The sequence below is a fragment of the Elephantulus edwardii genome, unplaced genomic scaffold (assembly GCF_000299155.1).
Source record: "Elephantulus edwardii isolate Elephantulus edwardi_28Jun2011 unplaced genomic scaffold, EleEdw1.0 scaffold00174, whole genome shotgun sequence".
In the NCBI taxonomy this organism is placed as follows: Eukaryota; Metazoa; Chordata; class Mammalia; order Macroscelidea; family Macroscelididae; genus Elephantulus; species Elephantulus edwardii.
This window is the reverse complement of record NW_006399924.1, coordinates 5263536-5286114: the sequence shown is the minus strand read 5'-3', so window position 1 is coordinate 5286114 and position 22579 is coordinate 5263536. Positions and strand designations below refer to the sequence as shown.

The window sequence follows — 22579 nt, the reverse complement described above, 5'->3', positions numbered from 1 at the left end:
ACAATGACTAGGGAGGATAGAAGGAGAATTGACGCCTTTGAGCTGTGGTGCTGGAGAAGAGTATTGAATGTACCATGGACTGCTAAGAAACAGATTCATCCTAGAGAGGATTAAACCAGGCTACTCCTTGGAGGCAAGGATTCTGGGGCTTCATCTGATATACTTTGGACATGTTGTAAGGAGAGACAGGTCTTTAAAGAGGGACATCAGGTAGAGTGGAGGGACAGCGCAGGAGGGGAAGACCCTCTATGAGGTGGATTGATTCAGTGACTGGGGTAATCGAGATGGGTATGTCAGAGGCAGTGTGATTGGCACAGGATAGAGCAGGGTTTAGGGCTGTTGTACATAGGGTCGCTATGAGTCGCAAACAACTCTACGGCACATAACAACAACAACAACAACAATGATGTCTGAGGACTAAGATATGTCTAGTTCAGGTCATAGTGTTTCTAATCACTTGCTATACATCTGAGAGGAGGACCGTGAATAAGGATGACAGAAAAAAAAATTTATGCCTTTGAGCTATGGTGTTGGAGGACTGGACATCGCATAGTGGCCAAGAGAACAAACAGATATGTTCTGGAGAGGGTACAGCAAGAGTGCTCTTTGGAAGTAAAGTTAATGAGGCTTCACCTCACATAATTTGGACATGTTGCCAGGAAGGGCTATTTACTGGAGATGGACATGATGCTCAGAAAGGTAAAAGGTTAGCAAAGGAAAGGAAGACCCTTGACCCAGTGGATGGACACAGTGACTGTCACAATGGACTCCAGTGTGTCAGGAGGTGTGTGGATGGCACAGGATAGGACAGGGTTCAGATCTTTTGTTCTTAGGATCACTGAGTCATACTCTACTTGACAGCACCTAATAGTAACATGCTTTCACCTGTTCTATTAGCCTCTCAAGACTATTCTTCAAAACCAAAACAATCCTAACTTCAGAGCAAAGGAGAAATAAAGGAGGGGAAATGTGCATGACTTCCTAAAAAAGGTTTAACCCAAACCTTCTGCTGTCAGATTGAGTCTAAGTGATAGCTCTTTATTAGATTTCCAAGGTGGTGAATCTTTTACTCTTTAGGTGAGGGCTCTATCTTCTGTGAAACAGCTGGTGATTGCAAACCACCAACTTTTTGATTACTGCTACACCACCACAAAAGGCTCACTTTGTATTAGCACAAGCAATTAACTGAAATAGAACAAATTTTCAAGTTGTATTCTAATATAAAACAAGCAGAAAACAGATCAGTAGTGATCCCAAGACCAGGAGTCATAAATGGGGGGGGGGGAATGCTTACAAAAGCCACTAGGGAAACACAACCAGTATGATGAATAAGAGCAGCAAGAGTGCAGTGATAAGGAGTCAGACTTGAATTGAAACCTAGCTTTGTAATTATCTGTATGCCTTAAAGCATTCCTCTGTGCCTCAGTTGCCTTCTTTTTAAAAAGGGACTGACCAAACAAATGCTGGCAAGGTTATGTAGAGACTGGAGCTCTTATTCACTGCTGATAGGAATGTAAAATGGTACAACCAACATGGAAGGCAGTGTGGCACTTTCTCAAAAATTGTAAATAGAAATAACATTTGACCCAGTAATTGCACTACTGGAAATATACCATGACGAATCCAAAGCTGCCATCCAAACAGATGTATGCACACTCTTATTTATTGCTGCATTATGCACAATAGAAGAGATGGAAGCAACCCAAGTGCCCATCAACAAATTAATGAATAGTAAAACTATGATATATTCACACAATGAAATACTACGCAGCACTGAAAAATAATGAACTCATATACACAACATGAGTGAATCTGGAAGACATTATGCTGAATGAAATATCTCAGTAATAAAATGATAAATACTGCATAACACCATTTTTATAAAGCAGGACTGATATGAGGGACTAGGAGAATAGGAAAACAGTGGATAGATAATAAACACTGCATTGGAATAGATGAAGAAAAGAACTGTTTAAAAGGAACAGATGATTAGGTAGTACATGTAAGACAAACAGTCCAGAATAAGAGGTACATTGCAAAGAGGACTGATGGAGGAGGAAGGGAGAAAGGGAGGGGAATTGTGCAACAATGAATGAATATTAAAAAAAATAAAATAAAAAAAGAAAGTGAAGGAAGCTCTGGTGGCCTCGTGGTAAAAAGCTGCACTGCAGTCACAAAGGTACACAATTTGAATCTCTCCTCCTCTGCCAGTTGGATCCAATTCAATGGTACACAAGAACCACCACAAAAAGAAAAAAAAGAAGAAAGTGAATGGGAGAGAGGGAGGGAGGAAAATATGCAACCAAGAATGAATGGAAATCCAACCTTTCTGTAAACTTTCATTAAAATCACAATTAAAATAAAAATGTTATTATTACAAAAAATAAAAAAGGACTGACAATATCTTTTAAAGTGACTCAGAAGGTTAAATGAATATATTTATATAAATTACTTGGACTAGTTCCAGTACGTGGTGTATGTTAAATACTCTTAATGTATTAGCACATTATTAGTAAACATTACTTAAGTGATTCACCATATTTTATTGATTCATACTTAATCAAATAATAAATATTTAAAATATACCAGATGAGTTTTAGATGAGAGGGTTACAAAGACAAAGACAATGTAGTCCTTGATCTGCAAAGTTTCACTGTCTTTTATTATTGTTGGGTTTTGTCAAGTTGAGTATGACTCCTAATGACCCTATTAACAAAAGATCTGAACCCTGTCCTATCCTGTGCCATCTGTACACTTCCTGACACACAAGAGCCCATAGCAGCAGTCACTGTGTCAATCTACCTGGTTGAGGGTCTTCCTCTCCTTTGCTGACCCTCTACCCTTGTCGACCCTCCACCCTTCCTAGCATCATGTCCTCCTCCAAGAAATAGCTCCTCCTAGCAACATGCCCAAAGTATGTCAGGCAAAGCCTCTTCATTCTTTCCTCCAAAGAGCATCCCAACTGTACCCTCTCCAAGACATAACTGTTTGTTCTCTTGGCTGTCCATGGGATGTTCAGTCCTCTTCTCTAATACCACAGCCCAAAGACATCAATTCTTCTATCATCCATATTCATTGTCCAGGTCTCAGATGCATAGCAAGTAATCGGAAAGACTATGGCCTAAACCAGACATACTTTAGTCCTCAAACTGACATATTTACTCCTCAGTCATTTGGAGAGGTCCCTAATTGCAGATTTTCCCAGTGCAATGTGTCTCCTAATTTCCTGACTGCTGGTACCAAGAGTCTTAATTGTGGATCCAAGCAACATGAAGTTGCTGACAATCTCTTCTCCATCCATGATGACTGCCTATCAGTCCAATGGTAAGAATCTTTGTTTTCTTTACAATGAGATGCACTCCTTACCAAACAAAGGCTACATTCCTTGATCTTCTGCAACAAGTGCTTCAAGTTCTCCACACTTTGAGCAAGCAAGGTTGTGACATCTACAGGTCAATAACACAGGTTATTGATGAGTCTCCCTTGAATCCTGATGCCACATTCCTCTTCCTAGAGTCCAACTTCTTGGATAATTTCCTCAGCATACAGATTGAATAGGTATGGAGAAAGAATACAACTCTGATGTACTCCTTTATCAATTTTAAATCACACAGTGTTCTCCTGCTCATTTGCACAGCAGTCTCCTGGTCCAGGTATTGGTTTCGCATGAGTACAGTTAAGTGCTCTGGGATTCTGATTCTTCTTAACATCAGCTATAACTTGCTATGGTTCACACAGTCAAATGCCTTTGCAAAATCACTGTCTATTAGAGAGGAAAATTATGAAAGAAATAAATGTGATAAAATTAACAAATAAGTTTTTGTAATTGAATAAACTAAAATTATTTCAAGAAGTTTGAACTTGGTAATGTGGAAATACAGAGAAGTACTTAACTCTATGTCAAAGATTGTACAGAAAGCTTCATAGACAACGTGACTTTTTAAAGTTATTGTTGTTGTTGTTGTTGTTGTGTGCCATCAAGCTATAACTCATAGCAACTGTATATACAACAGCTCTGAGCCCTGCCCTATGCTGAGGCAGACTTATTGTCTCTGACACATCTACCCCCATTACCCTAGTTACTGTGTCAAACCATCTCATCCGGGGTTTTCCTCTCCTGCTCTTTCCCTCCACCAAGGGTAAAACTTGGTTTTACCCTCTACCTGAAAGGCAAGGATTCTAAGGCTCAGTCTAACATACTTTGGACATGTTGCAAGGAGGAACAGGTCCTTGGAGAGGGACATCATGCTTGGTAGGGTGGAGGGACAGCGCAGAGGGGAAGGCCCCCTATGAGGTGGATTGATTCAGTGATTGGGGTAATCAGGATGGGTGTATCAGAGATGGTGTGATTGGCACAGGACAGAGCAGAGTTTAGGGCTATTGTACATAGGGTCGCTATGAGTCACAAGCGACGCGATGGCACATAACAACAACAACAACAACAACAGGACAGACTTGTTTGTTCTCTTGGCACTCCATGATATGTCATTCCTAGTAATTGTTCAGCTCTCTAATACATAGCAAACAATTGAAAAGCCCATGGCCTGCATCAGGTGCACCTTTGTCTCTAGATTGTCACTGTTGCAATTCAGCACGCTGTAGAGGTCCCTGACAGTAGTCTTTCCAAATGTAATTTGTCTTTTGATTTTGTCACTGCTGGTTCCAAGAATGTTGACTGTGTAACTGAGCAAGCAGAAATTGTTAACAAACTCAACCTCTTTTCAATCTATCATGGTGCTGTCAATTGGCCCAGTGGTGAGAACCTTTGTTCTCTTGATGTTAAACTTCAATCTATATTGAAACTGCAGTCCTTAACTTTCTGTAGTGAACAGTTCAGGTCCTCCTCAGTTTCAGCAAGCAAAGTTGGGTCATCTATGTAACACAGGTTCTTGATGAGTCTGCCTCCAATCCTGATGTCACATTCCTCCTCATGGCTCTTAAGTGATTAAATGAAGTTCACAGAAAGCTAAGAATTAGGCGGACTAGGTATAGAAAAGTTTTGATAAAGATTGCTGTCTTCAAGTTTCAGAATTTCTTACTGCATTAGTGGTTCGACCTGTTTTATAATCATTAAATGATGAAAACAAGTCAAATAACTATATATCATACAAAAAAACTCAAAAGGCTCTTTAAAATAATTTTCACAATCACCATTTACTCCATAAAGGTAATAATACACACCCGTGTCTGAAGGGCGTAAAAAGTCCGTGTCACAGGTGAAAAACGTCTGATGATCCTGAGCTGACAAGTTCATGTCATAGTATGTAAGTGGCTCCTTACCAGTCACCCAAGTGTATCTTAATAAAAACACAAGAAAATACTTTGATTGAACATGGGGGGTTAAAATGAAGGCTATTAAGATCCAAGTATATACTACTACAGATTCTATTTTGAGTATGGTTTTTTCCCCCTATTTTTTGGTTTGCAAACAATAATTCATATACATCGTGTTTCATTCATGTACATTGTATTTTATACAAACTTTACATTTTGTTTCATGCAATCATTCATATACATTCTGTTTTACATAATTATTTACTATTGATCTGTGCACCATCTCTTCAAGTCCCCGCTGAATCTTTCCTATTGCTTCACCACCCTTCCTAACCTGAGCTATCCTAGTGATTTCCACCCTTCCCTTTTTTTCTGCCCCCTTCCTCCTTTTCCTTTTGAACACTTATATAAACTCACTTATCCTTCTATTTTTACAATAATGGTCTTATGCAGTTTTTGTCTTTTTGAGACTAAGTTCTTTCACTCAGCAAAATACTCTCTAGACTCTCCAATGTTATATATTATTTTATGAAATAATTGTTTCTTAGTGCTGCATAGCATTCCATCGTATTCCATTGTATGGATGTACCAGATTCTTAATACAATCATTTGTTGATGCACATTTGGGCTGTTTCCATTTCCTTGTTATTGTGAATAACACTACTATGAATATAGGTGTATTTAAGTGTGTTTTGGAAACTTGTTATAATCAGTAATGACACAGAAAATATAATCTACAGACTTATTTAGAATATGACAATCAGTTATCAAAACCCAAATTGAGACAAGAACAAATTACTCAACAAACAGTGCTGCAAATATTGGATTTGAAGTGGGAAAGCAATCTGCGTTAGATATATGAAAACATTATTGTTATTGTTAGGTGTTGTTGAGTCGGAAGTGATTCATAGCTGATCCTCCAGTGGGTTTTCAGAGACTATAAATCAGATGGGATGAGACTACCCATCCTTCTCCCATGGAGTACCTGTTAGATTCAAACCTGTGCTTTTGGGTTGGCAGCACAACTTCTTACCATTAGTCCATCAGAACTCCCTATATTCTTACTGTTGTTGTGTACCATTGAGTCAAAACCGACCCATAGCTGACTGACCCTCCAGGGGGATTTCAGAGACAGTAAATTACACAGGCGGAGAATATCCATCCTTCTCCCACAGAGCGGCTGGTGGCCTCGAACTGCATGCTTTTAGGATTGCAGTACAGTTTCTTGCCACTAGGCCACCAGAGATCAATCAGTTAATTAGAGTCAAGTATTAAAATTAAAATTTGAAGGAAGTGAGAAGAAAACACAGTTGAAGTTTCAAAGCATAAAAGTAAAGAGGAACAATTCTTAAATGTAATGCAATTAAAATTTTAAACATTCATTTACTGACTGTTCATTTCTATTGTTATTAGGTCCCACTGGGTCCACTCCAATTCAGAGTGACTCCATGTACAATGTTTGTCCACTAGAACAAAACTCTGTTAGATCCTGTGCCATCCTCACAATCTCTGATGTGTTTAAGTTCTTTGTTGTACTCGCTGTGTCATTCTGTCTCATGGAGATGGATCCTCTTTCTCTGACTCTCATAGAGAGTCAAAGTTTAACCATCTTTGCTTCTAAGGCACACTCTAGCTGCACTTGTTCTAAGACCCAGGTATTGGTTTGGGGAAGTCTATTCACTACTCCATATGAACGTTCATAAATGTTGGTAGTTATAGAGGAGCTTCAGGCCTTTTGTTCTTAGGTCGCTATGAGCCATGCTTGACTTGAAGGTGATGAACAACAACATTCACTACTCCTCACCAACACCACAATTCAAAAGCATCAATCCTCTCTTCCTTATTCTCCAACTTTCATGTGACTATAAAACAAATAAAAATACCATCGTGTGAGGTAGGTGCACCTCAGCCTTTAAAATTACATTCTTGCTCTTTAGCACTTTAAAGAAATCCTTGACAGCAGATTAGCCAGTTGGAATGTCTTTTGATTTCCTGACTGCAGCTTTCATGGACAATTATTGTAGATCCAAGTAAAATTAAATACTAGACAACTTCAAGCTTTTCTCCATTCATCATGATTATCTTGATTGATCCATTTGTAAAAACTTTTTAAATGTTTATGTGTAATCCACATTGAAGGTTACAGTCCTTGAGTTTCAATCAATAGGCGCTTCAAGTTCTCAGTTTTCTGTAAGGTTGTTGTTCTGCATATCACCGGTTGTTTATGGGTCTTGCTCCAATCCTGATGCCATGTTCTTCTTTATATACTCCAGTTTCTCAGATGTTTTTATTAGCATACATACAGACTGAATAGGTATGGTGAAAGGATACAAGCCTGATGTTGTTGTTGTTGTTAAGTGCCATCGAGTCACAGGCAACTCATAGTGACCCTATGAAGAAGAGTCCTCAACACTTGGGTGTCTCTCATCCTCTCTCCAGGTTCTTAGGGTTTCTGGAGGCAAGTAATTACAGAAGTGAATGCCACTCCTCCTTCCAACAAGCCTGACACCTTTCCTGATTTTGAACCATGCCACATTCCCTAGTTCTTTCTGTTTAAAGGACTGCTTCTTGATCTATGTACGGTTTTTACATAAGGACAATTAGGCGTTTCAGAATTTTCTTACTTCTCAATGTCATCTAAATAATGTATTATGCTTCTCAGTAACCACTATCACTTTATATAGTCTAAAAAAAATAAGTAAATATCTTTGTGGTATTTTCTGCTTTCAACCAAGATCCATCCAATTTCAGCAATATCATTAAATCCATAGCTTCTTCTGAATACAGCCTGAATATTGCTCCAAGGTTTTTAAAACTATCCTCAGCAAAATTTTACTTTTGTATAATATTTTTATTGCTTCATAATTTCTATATTTTGTTGTATCCTTTTTTTATTGGAATATATGGATCTCTCCAGTCAGTTAACCAGTTAACAGGTTTCTATATTTCTTGGTATGGATGAGTGAGCATGTCCAGTACTGCATCAGTTAGTTGAAAGAACTCAAAGGGTATTTCATCAATTCCTGAAGCTTTATTTTTTTGGTCAATGTCTTCACTTCAAACTATACTTCTTTCTGTATTAGTAGTTCTTGATCATATTTGATTAAGAGAACAACTTGTTGTTGGTTTTAGCTACCATAAAGTATGACTCATAGAGAACCTATGAACAACAGATATGAACTCTGCCCAATCCTGTATTACTCTCATCATCTCTAACACATTTGAGCCCACTGTTACAGTCACTGTGTCAATTCATCTTGTAGAGACTCTTCCTCTCTTTCACTAACCCTCCACATTTCTAAGTATGATGCACCGTTCCAAGGAATAACCTCACCTAGCAACATACCCAGAGTATATGAGATGAAACTTTGCCATCCTTCCCTTCAAGGAGCACTCAGGCTCCACTTTTCCCAAGACATATCTGTTTGGTTTTTTTTTTTTTTGGAATTTCAAGGAATATTCAGTACTCTTCTTCAACACTACAGTTAAATGCATCAATTCTTCTTCTGTCATCCTAATTCATTGTTCAGCTCTCAGATACATAGCAAATGATTGAAAAGACCATGGCCTGAACAAATTGACATTGCTCTGCAATAATTTGGAGAGGTCCCTGACAGTAAACTTGCTTAAAGCAATATACCTCCTGAACTCCTGACTTGTGGTGCTAAAGGTGGTGACTATGGACCAAAGTCAGATGAAATCATGAAATTGAAATTTCAATCTTTTCTCCATATATCATGATATTGCTTATCAGTCCATTGGTGAGGAATTTTTTTCTTGATGTAGATATGTACTTCATATTGAAGTTTATGGTCTTTGATCTTACACAGCAAGAGTCTCAAGTCCTCCTCACTTTTCAGTAAGTAAGGTTGTATCATCTGCATAACATATATTGCTGATCAGTCATACGCTTCCTTATAAAACAGTTGTTAATCAACTCAAAATTAGTAGAAACAGCTCCAAATATTTGTTAACAACTGGAGTAAGAAATGAAGAAATTATGTAGGGAATTGGATTGTAGGAAAATTGGAAGTTGTCAAAATTTATATGAATAAATAGCACTGAACATTTTAAACTGGACAATCACATGGCCTGTAGGTCAGGAATGAAAACGTAAAGAGGAACAGTGTTGCAGGGGTTTTTGGGGTTTTTTTTGTCAAAAAAGAATATTTCAAGATGTAGCCTGAAGCATAAAAGAAGTCTGAAGGGTGGTGTGCAGTGAACCATGTGAATCCATCATCTGCTCCCAAGGAGAAAGATGGGCCATCTGCTCCTGTTAAGATCTGCAGCCTTGGGAACGGGAAGGAGTATCATTGACAGTCAGAACCAACTCTAGGGCTGTGAGTGAGAGCGAATTATTCTCAAGAACAATATTATCAGTGACGGGATAGTATCAATATGCATACAAGGACAATCTGTTAATATGCTTATTTAAATTTACCTATCAACCACTAAAAACAGAGATGACAAAATATGGATTTCTACCCCACGGTACTACGGATACTGTAGCTAATGTTAGATGGATCTTAGCTGAAAGCAGGGAATACCAGAAGAATATATATCTTTGTTTCATTGATTATTCAAAGGCATTTGACTGTGTCAATCATAACAAACTGTGGCTAACTCTGAGAAGAATGGAAATCCCAGAACACCTGATTGTACTAATTTGAAACCTATACTTGGACCAGGAGGCAGTCATCAGAACAGAGCAAGGAAACACTGCATGGTTCAAAATTGGGAAGGGTGTACACCAGAGCTGTATCCTGTCTCTACACCTTTTCAATCTTTATGCAGAACAGGTTATCCGGGAGGCTGGGCTCTATGAGGAGAAATGTGGCATCAGGATTGGAAGAAGAATCAACAACAACCTTTACTATGCAGATGACACAACCTTGCTTGCTGAAACTGAAGAGGACCTCAAGCACTTGCTGTGGAAGGTCAGGGAAAATAAAGATTCTCACCACTGGGCCAATTGGCAGCATGATGGATGGTGAAGAGAGTGAGATTGTTCACAGTTTTGGTTTGCTTGGATCCACAGTCAACACTCTTGGCACAGCAGCCAGGAAATTAAATGTTGTATTGCAATGGGAAAGTCTGCGGTTAGAGACCTCTCTAAAGTGCTAAAGTGCGAAGATGTCAGTCTGGAGACAAAGGTGCGCCTGATACATGCCATGGTCTTTGCAATCACTTGCTATGCATCGGAGAGCTGGACAATGACTAGGGATGATAGAAGGAGAGCTGTGGGGTTGGAGAAGAGTATTGAACATACCATGGACTGCTAGGAAAACGAACAGGTTTGTCCTAGAGAGGGTAAAGCCAGGCTGCTCCTTGGAGGCAAGGATTCTGAAGCTTCATCTGACATACTTTGGACATGTTGCAAGAAGGGACCGGTCCTTGGAGAGAGACGTCATGCTTGGGAGGGTGGAGGGACAGCGCAGGAGAGGAAGACCCTCAATGAGATGGATTGATTCAGTGACTGGGGTAATAATGGGGTCAGGTGTGTTTGAGATGGTGAGATTGGCACAGGATAGGGCAGAGTTTAGGACTGTTGTACATAGGGTCGCTATGAGTTGCAGGTGACTCAACAGCACATAACAACAACAACAACAAACATACTTTTGTAATCTGAGAATTATCAAACATGCAACCAAGATGCATTAATAATAATTCATGATTGGAATGCAAAAGATGGGCACAAATAAGCACTGGTAGTTAGAAATGACCATGTCTACTTATAATAGACATGAGGCTAAAGATAGCATCATAGAATTTTGTACAATAAATCTTTTTTTTTTTAAATCTAAACAGTGACTACATATGTGACCTTACCAGACAAGAAACAAAGGTATCAAATATACCACATTTATGAAAAGAAACTGTAGAGAAGGCTGTGTCATCATCAGTTAGAACAAGGCCAGTTGCTAGTCGGTGTACAGGCCATCAACTGTTCACATACAAATTAAAATTGAAAATTAAGAAAATTAAAGCAAGTCCATGAGAGCCAAAATGCGACTTTGGGTAGAGATTTGAGAGGCCAACTACAATGTGAAAATAAGGAATAAAATGTGTAGTTACAGAATTTCTAAATGGAAAGGAAGTCAAAGGATTTTAACACAAGTGAACTGTTTTAGATTTTAGAATCAAATACTAACAGGGTAAACTCCAAAAAATATTAACATACCTTCTCATCAATATAAAAAAAGAGGAAAATCATAAAGACTAAAACATAGCAGTGAAGAAAATTATAAGAAAAGCCATGAGAACTGAGGCACAAACAGATATTTGTACACCAATGTTTGTTCATAGAAGCATTATTCACCATCACAAGAACATGGAAACAGCCCAAATGTCCAATCACAATCAAATGGATTGAGAAATTATGGTACATTCACATGATGGAATATTATGCAGCATATATAACAGGAGCAATGATTTTGAAAATCACTATCTAACTTGGGAGGAACAGGAAAGCATTATGCTAAGTGAACTAACTCAGTTCTATAAAAAATAATGTATAAGATCATTATTGTAGGAAAAGAACAATAACTAGCAAAATGTGTATGAAGATCTAAGTGAGGGAGGATAGGAGCAGAGGGGTGATGATGAGTAGGGGGTTAATCATAGGGTTGCACAATTTGATGGGTAGAGGGAGGGTGGGTTAAGGAAATGGAAAAGATCTGGTGTGAAAAACAATGTATGTGAACTTTGTAAATACACCAGTATCAAATAAAAAATTTATTTTAAAAAAACAGGAGAGAAAAATGACAGATATAAAACAATACTCATTGATAACTGCATTGCATATGGATGAGTTAAATGTACAAATCAAGAGAAAAATAATAGTAGAATGGTTAAGAAAACATGACCCATTAATATGCTAGTTTATAAGAGACACATTTGAGACCCAAGGACAAAGAAACACTGAAAATCAACCATAAAGGAGGGAGTGGGGAATTATAAATTAGAAAAGAATAAATGTGGAACTATCAATTTCTCATAAAATAGACTTCAAGACAAAAACTGCATCAAAGGAGAAAAAAATGGCATTTTATAAAGATATCTTTATTTTCTTCTTGTGGTAAAATGGACTTATTATTCAAAATTACTTTCTTAATAAATGGATAAAGAAACTGTTACTTTCACATATTGGAGTATTATGCATCACTAAAAAATGATAAAGAATTTGTGAAATACTGTACATGTATGGATCTAGGACAAATTATGCTGGGTGACATAAGTCAGTAAAAATAGGACAATTATGGTATAAGGCTACTCATTTAAAATATTAAGTAAAGGTTTATACACAAACAGAATCAATCTTGGGGGTTAGTAAACATGAGAAGGGAGGGAGAGAGGAGCAAAAATAGTAAGTTGCTAAGTTAGGTGAAGAGAAATAGACAAAAATAGTTGGATGAGACAGTGTTATCAATTACAGTCAACTCAACTGAACTCATTTCCATCAAGTTGGAGCTGACTCATAGCTGACTCTCCAGTGTGTTTTCAGAGGCTATAATTTACATAAGAACCACAAGAGGCATCACCTTTATTACATTGTTGTTGTTGTTGTGTACCATCAAGTCAGTATTGATCTGTAGCTCACCCTCCAGCAGGTTTTCAGAGGCATTAAATCTCACAGGAGATTACACAACTTCCTCCCTCAGAGCAGCTGGTGGATAGAAACCACGTGCCTTTGAGATTGCAGCACAGCTGCTTAGCCCATTATTCAATCATAATTAATGTTATAAAACAAAATACGTGTGAATGATTGAATGAAATCCATATAATGTTTAAACATTCATTAAAATGAAAAAAATAGACCAAAATATAAAATAAATAAATGAGTAATATTTAAAGTTGGCTTTCCTAGACCACTCACATGGCCGGGTGGGAACATGCAAATAGGGTGCATAAAGAACTCATGAGGAGATTGGTTTAAATTGAGTGGGTTTAGCAGAAGATGGCAATCTCACTACCAGCAACAAAGAAGAAGTAGAGACTGCAGTACGTGTCCTTCAGGGCCAGAGATTACTGTACCTGTCAGACTGGTACCTATGTGAGAGCAGCAGCAATAGCAGTAGCAAACCAGAGAATGATGTGGGATAGGGCTGATCTAGGACTACTACCCTATGAAAGCAGAGCCTGGGTCTTTATCTAAGTTTGCTGGAAGATGTGGGAGAGAGAGATACTGTAATTGGCAGGACTTTTAAAAAGCCTTCAATATGGATTGCATCTTAACATCAAGAAAACAAAACAAAGGTCATCACCACTGGGTCAAATAGCAACATCATGATAGATGGTAAAGACTGAAGTTGTCAATAATTTCATCTTGCTTGGATCCACAATCAATACCCATGGTACTAGTAGTCAGGAGATCAGGAACTATATCACACTGGGCAAGTCTGCTGTCAGAGAGCTCTCCAGAATACCAAATAGTAATGATCGGTTCAAAGACTAAGTTGCACCTGATTTCTGCTATGGTCTTTTCAATCACTTGCTATGCATCTGAGAGCTGGACAATAAATAAGGATGACAGAAGAAGCATTGACATCTTTTGAGTTGTGGTGTCGGAGAAGAGCACTGAATATCCCATGAACTAAAAAAAAACAAACAAATGGATATGCCTGGGAGAAAGTGTGGCCAGAGTGCTCCTGAGGCAAACATGGTGAAGCTTCATCTCACATCCTTTGGGCATGTTGTTAGGAAAGGCTTTTCCTTGGAAAGGTAGGGGGATGATGAAAGAAAAGAAGCCCCTAAACCAGGAGGATTGACACAGGCACTGTAGCTACAATAAAAGTCTGAATGTGAGGTTGGCACAGATGGGACAAGGTTTAGATCTGTTGTTCATAGGGTCACTATGAGGTGTACTCGACTCAATGGCACCTAACAACAACAGCAACAAGAAAGTTTTGAAGGGATCTCTGATGGCCTAGTGGTAAGAAACTGCACTGTAGTCCTAAAGACACATGTATCAAATCTACCAGTTGCTCCATGGGAGAAGGATGTACAATCTCCTCCTGTGCAATTTACTGTTTCTGAAAACCTGCTGGAGGGTCAGCTATGAGTTATTTTCAACTCAACAGCAAACAACAGAGAGCTTTGTAACACAGACCTAAAGCCAAGAAGTTGAAGGTCAAAGGACCTGCAAGCATTCATGAGCAACTGTCCTGAGTGAAAAATTACATCCTGTTTCCAACCTGAATTGTAACCTTTTCACTTCCCTAATAAATTCCATAACCATGAGCATGGTTCTGTGAGTTCTGTGTGGCCACAGCAATGGATTAACAGACCTAGTAGCAGAGCAGAGAGATCTCTAGGATGAAGGGTTGGTGTGAGAATTAGTACAAGTAGGTACAGAGGATGTGGAGGCAATGCCACCTCATAGGAATTAATTTTGTTTTTGTTGTTTTTTTTCATCACAATCAGTTTAATTAAGTGCACAGAATAGCAATCAGTCATGTCAATAAAAAGAAAACAATTATTTGTACATCAAGTGTGCTTTATTCCCTCCACAGGTATTCTGTTAAATAAAGCACCATGTATACACTGCCAGGCCACAGCTAAAGAGGATTCTTTACAGAATCAAATTTCTTGTGGTTGTTCCGTATACAAGTAAACGTAATTTTGATAATAAGAACCACAGCGATCGGAGGCAACCTGCCTCTATTATAAGGTACAAAACTGGCACAGAGGACACCATATTATACACAGTAAAAATGCTGTAAGTTTAAATTACATTGTACAGGGAACCCTGTTCCTCCCAGACAGCCATATTCAATGAAAGCCACTACAGTGAACTCTTAATTACATAAAACATAGCCATTATCTGATTGCCCTTTAGAAAGTGGACTGTAAGATGCAAATTTTTTCATCTGGAGTTCTGCCTGGCCAAGAAGTAAGCCTCTAAATCTATCTCGCCATTCAAGCAGAAAGCACTGGACAAACTGAAGCACGAAACAGAAATGAGCAAAACTTACACAAACAGCATCGAAGGTAGGGAAGGGGTCTTAAAAGGAGACATGCTACATCTGACGTCAAGAAGCAGCCTGGTTTCCTTTGCCAGATATCCTTGTTACCACGTGGATGGTAGACTCAATGGTCCTACAGAGGGTATCCAGGATGTCGTGCTGTGGGGTGTGACTTGCGAGTCCTCTGGAATGGCCACAGCTGAGCGACAAAGCGGCCTTGGGGTCCGGGGAGGGCAAAGCTTGACTGTCACAGCTTTTCAAGTCAGCCAGGTCTGGCAGAACTGCGGAGACAGAAGGAGGTGGGAACTCTGCTTCCTCCTCCACCTGGTGAGAATCCCTGGAACACGGGAGGCCTTTCGATTCCTGGCAGTCTTCTAGTTTGCTGGACTGGTCTTCTGAATGCTGCGACCTCACATGTGACATTACTGTAGATATTGTTGATGGGGGCTGTTCTACCTTGTGATAATAGTAGAGATCAGATGTGCCTTTCCCCACACCATTGCACTCTTCTTACACTGCTGCATACATTTTTTTATATTCCTACAACAGACATGTATATATTTTATAGTAGAAAAGCATTTCTTAAGGACATTCTGTTCAACTCAACACATTGTTGTTGAGTCAGCACCAGCTCACAGCTGGCCCTCTAGCACATTTCTGAAACTGTAAATTGTGTGGAAGGTGACTTCACATCTTTCTTCCTTGGAGACACCAGTGGATTAAAAAAATTAACAGAGGGATATTACATTTGTGTTAATAGTGCAACTCTCTAAGGATTATGCCACTAGAGCTCACTCAAGTGCATTGTTGTTGTTGTGTGCTGATGATTAGGAACCAACCCATAGCTGACCCTGTAGCAGGTTTCCAGAGACAGTAAATTGTATGGGAGGAGACTGCCCATCTTTCTCCCACTAAGTACATTAGATGGATTATTTAAGTGATCCAAGACTTAAGTTAGTGTCCAAAAGGTGAGAAGTAGTGGGATAGAGGGATTAATGGAAATGAGAATTTTATGTACAAAGTAAGAAAATAGTGAATACATTGTGGGTACTGTAATTAATGTTATAATACAAAATGTATGAATGAAAAACCAATTCGCTTTGTAAATCTTCAATAAAAACACAAAAAGTTAAAAATAAATAAAAACCAAAATTTAACATACTTATTAGAGCAAATAAAATGTTTACCTATTTTATAAGTCATTATCAAGAAAAAGAAAACATCTCAGGGGAGAGTGATAGGGAATGACAAAGGACACACTGACAAAGGAGATTAATCAGAACTGGTTTTGACAAGCACTGTGGCAATGGGACAATTAAAACAGACTTTTGGGGGAAGGGGGAAAGAGAAATGAACTGGGGGGGGTAGAGAAAATAGTGCAACAATGAATGAATGGAAATCCAAAATCTCTGTAAATGCTCATTAAAATTTAATAAAAAAAGAAAACATAAAATATTGCTAAGTGGGCAATCATAAAAAAATGTAATTTATTGTGCTCAATTTGGCAGCACATATACTAAAATTGGAACAATACAGAGAAGATTAGCATGGTGGCCCCTATGCAAGGATAACATGCAAATTCATGAAACATTACATATTCTTTCTAAAACTACTACATAACTTGGGAGAGACTGGAGAGCATTATGTTGAGTGAACTTACTCAGTCTTATAAGGACAAATACTGAATAAGACCATTACTATAAAAATAGAAGGATAACAAGTATAACATGTATGGGAACCCAACAGGAGAAGGGATGGGAGCAAAACGGTGAGGATGGGTAGAAGCAAAACCAAAGGGTTGCACAGTTTGGTGGGTGGAAGGAGAGGGTGAAGGAAATAGGAAGGATCCAGGTGAAAAGACAGGGCAACAATGGGCAAGGTCTAATGGTAATTAATTTTATAAAACATAATGCATGGGTATGATTGTATGAAACACAGTAAGAATGAAGAATAGTGTGACACAATGTATATGAAATTTGTAAGCAAACCAGTATGAAATAAATATAATTAATGCACAATCTTCATTACAGTAAAAAGTCTTTAAATCAGTTCAAAATATAATGTGTACTATCAATGAATTTGAAGGAAATTTTAAAATACTTACTAAAACACAAACAATTATTGTGACATAAAATGGAACCTGGAATAAAATTAATGTAAGATTAATTTGAAGGAGTTTTATATACTTGTTAAGGGCTGATTACAATATGATTTAAATTCCTTGCAGACTAAGATGGTAAGACATCATCTCACATCCTTTATTAGGAGGCATCAATCCTTGCACATATGCATGGAAAAGTAGAAGGTCAGTAGTGGAAAGAAGACCCTTACTGAGTAGACTGGCAGCAATGGGCTTATGTAAAGCAGATATTTTTAATACGGCTCAGGATTGGGAAGGATTTCAATCTGTTGTATATAAGGGTCACAATGAATCCTAGTTTACTTTCTGGTATCCAACAACATAATTTTTTTTTTAATCTGACAATTCTTACAAAAGGCTTTCCATACAGACCAGGGACCAAATATATACTTAATATATATCACAAACATACGATCTGAAAAAAAATTTCTCATGATTATAAAAAAAAAATCCATCACAATGTAACCAATGAAACGGCCTAATCACTTAATTTTTTACCAATATTGTATACTATACAATCTGTACAAAAATTTATAAAGATACATATTTGTATTATATTTTACTTTAAGACCAATGATATGATTATACTAAAAGGAAAATGTAATACCTCCTATATTCTGCTCCTCTGAAAAGGTTTAGAGGGTTTCTCCATACCTTGCATTCTAAAAAACAAGGGAGAAAAAGAGGAAAAATAAGATTTCAATCAAATGCAACTAAATCTTTACTTAGCCAACATTTATTGTGCACCATTGTATGCCAAGCACAGCACAAGCCACAGATGGTACAAGGATGAGGAAGTCATAGGGGGTCCCTACTTTCAATAAGCATGCAATTCAACTTGGATATTCTCTTATCTCTGTCTCCATAACATTTGACTCACAATTAAAATATGGCCTTTACCTTATTGTGGTGTGATTTCCCTTTTCTCCCTTTAAGATAAAGAACTCTTCAGTTTTTTTTATTCCTGGAGTCTAGCACAATATCTAGAACTAATATGTTTAATTTAACTAAATGCAACATCAGAGTTAGTCACGTAAGCAACAAATCTAAACTGTGTATTAAATTCTACAGTAGACATGTTTCACTGCAACAGAATAAAATAAAATTATTACTTTCACTCTGGGAAAATCAGGAAAGACTTGATAAAGGAGGTGACATTTGAATTGCACTGCAAAAGATGAGAAGTTTGCAAGTGAAGAAATTCCAAGCAGAGGAAGCATTATCAAATTATACAATATGGTTAAGCTAGAGTATAGGTAGGATTGAGAGAGATATTTGTAAATAAGATTAGAAAAAGAAGACCAGGGAAGATGTACAAACATTTTAAGATTTTAAAATTTACATTCATTAATATAACCACTGCTGTTGTTATGCATCGTCAAGTCAGAACCAACCCATAGCTGACTCTCCTGAGGGTTTTCAGAGGCAGTTAATCAAATGGGAGGAGATTATCTATCTTTCTCCCTTGGAACAGCTGATGGAGTTGAATTGAATGCTTTTGGGATTGTAGTGCAGCTTCTTACCACCAGGCCACCAGACCTCCTAATGGACCACTGTTGTTGTTGTGTACTGTCGAGTCAGAACCGACCCATAGCTGACCCTCCAGCAGGTTTTCAGTGGCAGTTAATCACATGGGAGGTGACTGCCCATCATTCTTCTGCAGAGCAGCTGGTGGCCTCAAACTGCATGCCTTCAGGCTTGCAGCACAGCTTCTTAACACTAGGCCACCAAAGCTCCCTAATGTAACACTACGTTCCTAAAAATGTCTTTCTGGATTGGGAAGTTGCCAGGCTCCTGGTAGCAGATACAGATTTTTCAAAATTGTAATATTCACTTGAAAGCTCAAATTTTACCAAGGAAGTGGTAAGATAGAAGGATTAATGGAAATGAGAATTACAAGTAGGAAAAGTGTGAATGTATTGTGAGTATTGTAATTAATACTGTAAAACAGAGTGTGAATAAATGGTTTAATGAAAGTTAACAAAGTTTGCTGTTGTTGTTGTTGTTATGTGCCGTCGAGTCGCCTGCGACTCATAGCGACCCTATGTTTAGATATTATATTTAATCAATGAGAATTTGCCTAAAGTTTATTACCAGAAAAAAGAATAAATAGAAAATATTTTTTACATCATAATTTCTCAAAGTAAATGTATGGAACCACAAGTAAAACCACTTTTTAATAATAAATTATTGTTATGTTCCATTGACTCTGGTAAGAAGATGTGCTTCAATCTCAAATACATGTAGTTTGAAACGACCAGCTATATGGGTGGCACACTCCAGCGACAGGGGCAGTCTGACGTGCTGAGGACCAGTGACTTAGTAGCTTAAAATCTGGGAACAGACTGCAGCCCCTCCCGTGGTGCCCAAGCCCCGCCCCCACAGCGCCAACCCCACCACACCACCACCCCCACCACCATCCCGTGCCCACGCACCGCCAGAACACCCTGGTGGCTGCGCCATAACCCTGCACCCCTGGCAGCACCTCAGGGCCACTAGAAAGCCCTTCATGCAGCACAGAGACCTATCAACAGCAATGGACAGTAGGATTTTGAATCAGAACACAAAGCCATGCTGCTGATCCAGCCATCACCTGAAGCCAACAATTGAGCTGCTTGTGGGACTGATGTGGCACGAGAAAGGCCAGTAGTATCCTAACTGAGTTTTCTTAGGCACTGCCAATTGCCTGGGAGAGTACCCAAGGGTGAGCCCACTGGTGGGAATTTGGCTGAGCTCTCTTGGGCCAGGCAGACTGCTCAGGAATGAGTGGGCCAGTGATAATTTGTCTGAACTTTTGTGGACATTGCAGACCAGCCAGAGGCGAGTGGGTTGGTGGGAATTTGACTTTTTTTAAAATATTTTAATTTATTTATTTTTCCTTTCAATTTGACTTTTACTTCTTGGGTCCCGCTGGAACCAGGACACCTGTGTAAGTGCCACTGGGCAGGGACCACTGAATGAAAACCACTGGGTGGGAGATGGACAGCTGAAATTTGATTAGGGACTCCAATCGTAAGCATACCCAGACAGCTGAGGTCTGACAGAGGTCCCCCAAGTGGTTGACCTACCCTTTTGATCACCCCACCCCATGCATGCCCCTCCCCATTTAGCTCCACACCTGTGCCTACACATCTGGTCAATCAACTTGCCTTTAATCCGGAGAACCTTGATCTGTCTTACCTACAAGAGGCTGCTCTCACAGGCTCTGAACTGACATTTCCCTGGAGTCAGAAGTTCAGAGAAAAACACAAGTGGGGTAGCTGCCCAACTGATCTCTATAGCATTGTCTTCAGATCGACAACATATCGATGTCTTGAAGAAAGCAAGCTATTCCAAACACTATACATGCATAAAGCAAGATGTCACCCACAAAGGGTGACAAAGTATCAATGGATTTCCTGAAGCCAGAAAGTCTGATGGAACTTTCTGACACAGAAATTAAAAGACCAATGACTGAATATTTTCAATGGATGAGAGACAAAATTGAAGAATTACAGAATACTACAAGCAAAAACCAGGAGGAGCTCAAAAAAACCAATCCAGAATGTAAGAAAACAAATGAGGCATTAGCGGCACTGGAAAAACAAGAAACCAATATCCAAAATATGGGGTCCAACGTTTAAGATGCTGTCAACATGACGGAGGGAGACAAGAGCAGAGTTGAAGAGATGGAACACAGAACCAGTGAAACAGAAGACAGAATTATCACCACTGATCTCCTAGAGCCAAAAGCAGAGACAAGAAAGAAGAAAACCTAAGAATAATGTGGGACACCATCAAGAGAAATAACATGCACATCCCAGAACAGGAAGAAGCAAATAAAGGCACCGAAAAAGTTGTGGAAGAATTACTAAAGGAAAACTTCCCAGGCATAATGAATAACAAAAGAATATATATTCAAGAAGCTCACCGAACACCATATAGAATAGACTCCAAAAGAAAAACACCAAGGCATATCATGGTTAAATTTGCCAGAACCAAAGATAAGGAGAGAATCCTGAAAGCAGCAAGGTAGAAACAAAGAGTAACCTACAAGGGAGAGCAGATAAGATTAAGTGCCTATTTCTCAGTAGAAACAATGCAAGCAAGAAGGGAGTGGAAGGACATATATCAAACACACAAAGAACTCAATTGTCAACCAAGAATACTGCACCCAGCAAAATTATCCCCCAAATATGAAGAATAAATCAAGATATTCCCAGAAAAACAGAACCTAAGAGAGTTTGTAAAAACAAGACCAGCATTGGAGGAAAGACTCAGAAATGTCCTTCTTACAGAGGTACCACAGAAAGCATCATGGACCAAAGTAACTAGTAACAACACCAAAAAGAACTCAACACAATGAAAGCAATAAAACCTTGCCTCTCCAGTTGAGCTCTGGTGGCCTAGTGGCAAGAAGGTGTACTGCAATCCCAGAGTTGCATGGTTCAAATCCACCACATGCTCTGCAGGAGAAGAAGGAACAATCTCCTCCTGTACCAGTCAGATCTGATTTGATGGAACACACACATACAAAATAATAAATTTCTTTTAAAAAAAAGAAATTAAAAGTTAAAAAAAACAAACAACACAAAACCTTGCCTCTACAAAGAGGAAGTAAAATTATCTCTCTATGCAGATGAACTGAAGAACAAATTCAAACCTCAAGTTGCTATAATCAAGGATGCTTTAGGCAGAATATTAAATGATGCAGGAAGTATTAAAAGAAGATGGAAGGAATATGCTGAGTCATTGTATCGAAAGGAATTGGCAGATACAGAAGAATTTAATGAAATAACATTTGAGCAAGAGCCTATGGTGATGAAGGAAGAAGTTCAAGCTGCTTTGAAGGAAATAGCAAAAAATAAGGCCCCAGGAATATACCAATTGACGTATTTCAGCTAACAGATGCTGCCCTGGATGTGCTCACCAAGTTGTGCCAAGAAATCTGGAGACCAACAACTTGGCCAACTGACTGAAAAAGATCTATATTTGTTCCCATGACCCAACAGAGTGTGGAAACTACAGAACAATATTATTGATTTTGCATGCAAGCAAGATTCTACTGAAGATTATCCAAAAACGACTGGAACAGCACATCAGCAGAGAACTGCCAGAAGTCCAGGCTGGGTTCAGAAGGGGTTGTGGTACTAGGGATAATGTAGCTAATGTTAGATGGATCTTAGCTGAAAGCAGGGAATACCAGAAGAATGTTTATCTG

At 38.6% G+C, this 22579-nt stretch overlaps 1 protein-coding gene across 3 annotated transcripts in view; it reads right to left on the bottom strand.

The window, feature by feature from the left end:
* The window catches only part of ST7L (suppression of tumorigenicity 7 like), a 225030-nt gene that overhangs the window by 150085 nt on the left and 52366 nt on the right, over window positions 1-22579 (bottom strand). For all 3 annotated transcript variants that reach the window (XM_006895714.1, XM_006895713.1, XM_006895715.1), the window contains exons 4-5: window positions 17987-18041; window positions 5182-5297 (exon numbers count right to left, since the gene is read on the bottom strand). In XM_006895714.1, coding sequence (XP_006895776.1) covers window positions 5182-5297; window positions 17987-18041 — 171 coding nt within the window. The remainder of the gene's footprint in view (window positions 1-5181; window positions 5298-17986; window positions 18042-22579) is intronic.